This window comes from Suricata suricatta, chromosome 1, assembly GCF_006229205.1.
Source record: "Suricata suricatta isolate VVHF042 chromosome 1, meerkat_22Aug2017_6uvM2_HiC, whole genome shotgun sequence".
Classification (NCBI taxonomy): Eukaryota; Metazoa; Chordata; class Mammalia; order Carnivora; family Herpestidae; genus Suricata; species Suricata suricatta.
Genome location: NC_043700.1, coordinates 190,547,634 through 190,549,463, shown reverse-complemented (window position 1 = coordinate 190,549,463; position 1,830 = coordinate 190,547,634). Strand labels below are relative to the sequence as shown.

General features: G+C 56.9%; 1 protein-coding gene across 1 annotated transcript in view; it reads left to right on the top strand.

Annotated features, from left to right (window-relative positions):
- The first annotated feature begins 1,668 nt into the window (after window positions 1-1,668).
- GRPEL1 (GrpE like 1, mitochondrial) overlaps window positions 1,669-1,830 on the top strand; it is an 8,041-nt gene continuing 7,879 nt past the window's right edge. Inside the window, exon 1 of the mRNA XM_029948960.1 lies at window positions 1,669-1,774. Coding sequence (XP_029804820.1) covers window positions 1,671-1,774 — 104 coding nt within the window. The 5' untranslated portion in view covers window positions 1,669-1,670. The remainder of the gene's footprint in view (window positions 1,775-1,830) is intronic.

The following is a 1,830-nucleotide window of genomic DNA, read 5'->3' as shown; positions in this document are numbered from 1 at the left end:
GTGGCTGTAACTCTCTGTTGGTTTCCCTCATTCTGCACTGTAAGCTATTTAGGATGCCCATCTGATTCCTTCCGAATTTGAGGAACCTAGGAAATGAATATTTGTATCTCTTTTATTTTTATTTTTTAAATTTTTTATGTTCTTTATTTTTGAGAGAGAGAAACAGCGCAAGCAGGGGAGGGTCAGAGAGAGAGAGAGACACACACACAGAATCGGAAGCAGGCTCCAGGCTCTGAGCTTGTTGTCAGCACAGAGCCTGACGTGGGACTCGAACCCATGAACCGTGAGATCATGACCTGAGCCGAAGCCGGACACTCAACCGACTGAGTCACCCAGGCGCCCCATACGTGTCTTTTTCACAGTTGGGATTGTTCTAGTATGGTCCAAATAAGGTCCACACACCCATTTAATTATGCTTTTAAGCTTTTATCCTCAACAGTCCTACTTCTTTTTCTTTTCCCCTCCAGCCCCTTAATTAATTAATAAACTGGGTCATCTTTCCATAGCTGAAGTTGGCTGTTTGCCTCTCCCTGCAGGTGTCACGGGCTTGGGCACAGTGCACACAGTCATCCAGCATTCCCAATGCTTTTAACGGGAGCAAAGAACAGGGGCTTGATCCTCACAAGTGTGACATGCAGGCAACACTCCACCTGGGAGACCCCAGGTCCCGCCCTCCATCTGAGGAGGTGCCACAGGCTCAGCCTTCCCTCTTGGCAGACAGGACTGCGGGCCAGGAGCGCTGGAGCAGGAGCTGAGCCTGGGCTCCTGGGGGCCCCAGGCTGGAAGGACAGCAGCCAAGGGGTGTAAGAAAAGCCGCACCTCCGCTTCAGGGCATGAGATAAAGTACCAACGGCCTTTGTCAGATTAATGAAAATGTTTGGATTTATGAGCTTTAGCTGAGTCCCCAAAGTAGTCCTAAATGCTGTTCTTATTGTTATAATTTGTTTTATCCCGAGAAAAGCGAAGGTGATAGCAAAGTGCAAAGAAAACCCGCATACACGCGTATCTCTATCCTCCACCGTCCACCCGGTAACGCTGTCACATCCGCCTTACGGGTTCCCGCACCTGCCCTACCAGGTGTCCCGGACTGAGACGGAGTCCTCGCCAGCCCGCCCCCGGTCCTGCCTCCATCCCCACCACGAGTCCGCAAACCGCGGGCGACCCTCAGGTCCGCGCAGGTGCACAGGCTGCGCCCCCGCCTACAATTGACAGGTGTGTAACCTACACGCGACGCTCAAAAGGCCCGCACCGCGCAGCCCCCGCGCCCGCCCCCAGAGCGAAGGGCAGCGGAAGCGCGGAAGGACCGGCGGGACGAACGTCTCCAGGGCTTGAGCGCCGCACTTCCGGCGCCCCGCCCCCCGAAGCATCTTCCCCATTGGTTCTGCCCTGGACCACGCCCCGCCAGCGAGCTTCCCCTCCCTCCGATCCTTCACCTTTCACCCCCTCACCTCCTGCAGCTCCGGAAAGCCTAAGACCCCGCCCACCGAGAGGGGAAGCGGAGAAGTGAGGGAAGTGCTCAGCAATGACCCACAATTATTGGTTGATATTTTATGTCCATCAGAAGAGAAACGGTTACGGACTGGCTGAAGGGAAATAGTTGGGCGGGGAAGCAGGCATAGCTTCTACGCGAATGGCCAGGCTACGAGGGGGCGGGCCAGCGGCGTCTGCGCATGCCTGGTGCGTGCGCAGTGACGGGGGCGGCGGCGGCAGTCATGGCGGCTCGGTGCGTGAGGGTGGCGCGGCGCAGCCTCCCGGCTTTGGCGCTGTGTCTCAGGTACGGGGCGCTCTGCTGCGGGTGGCCGAGTAGGGGCGTGGTGCCCAGTGCCACTC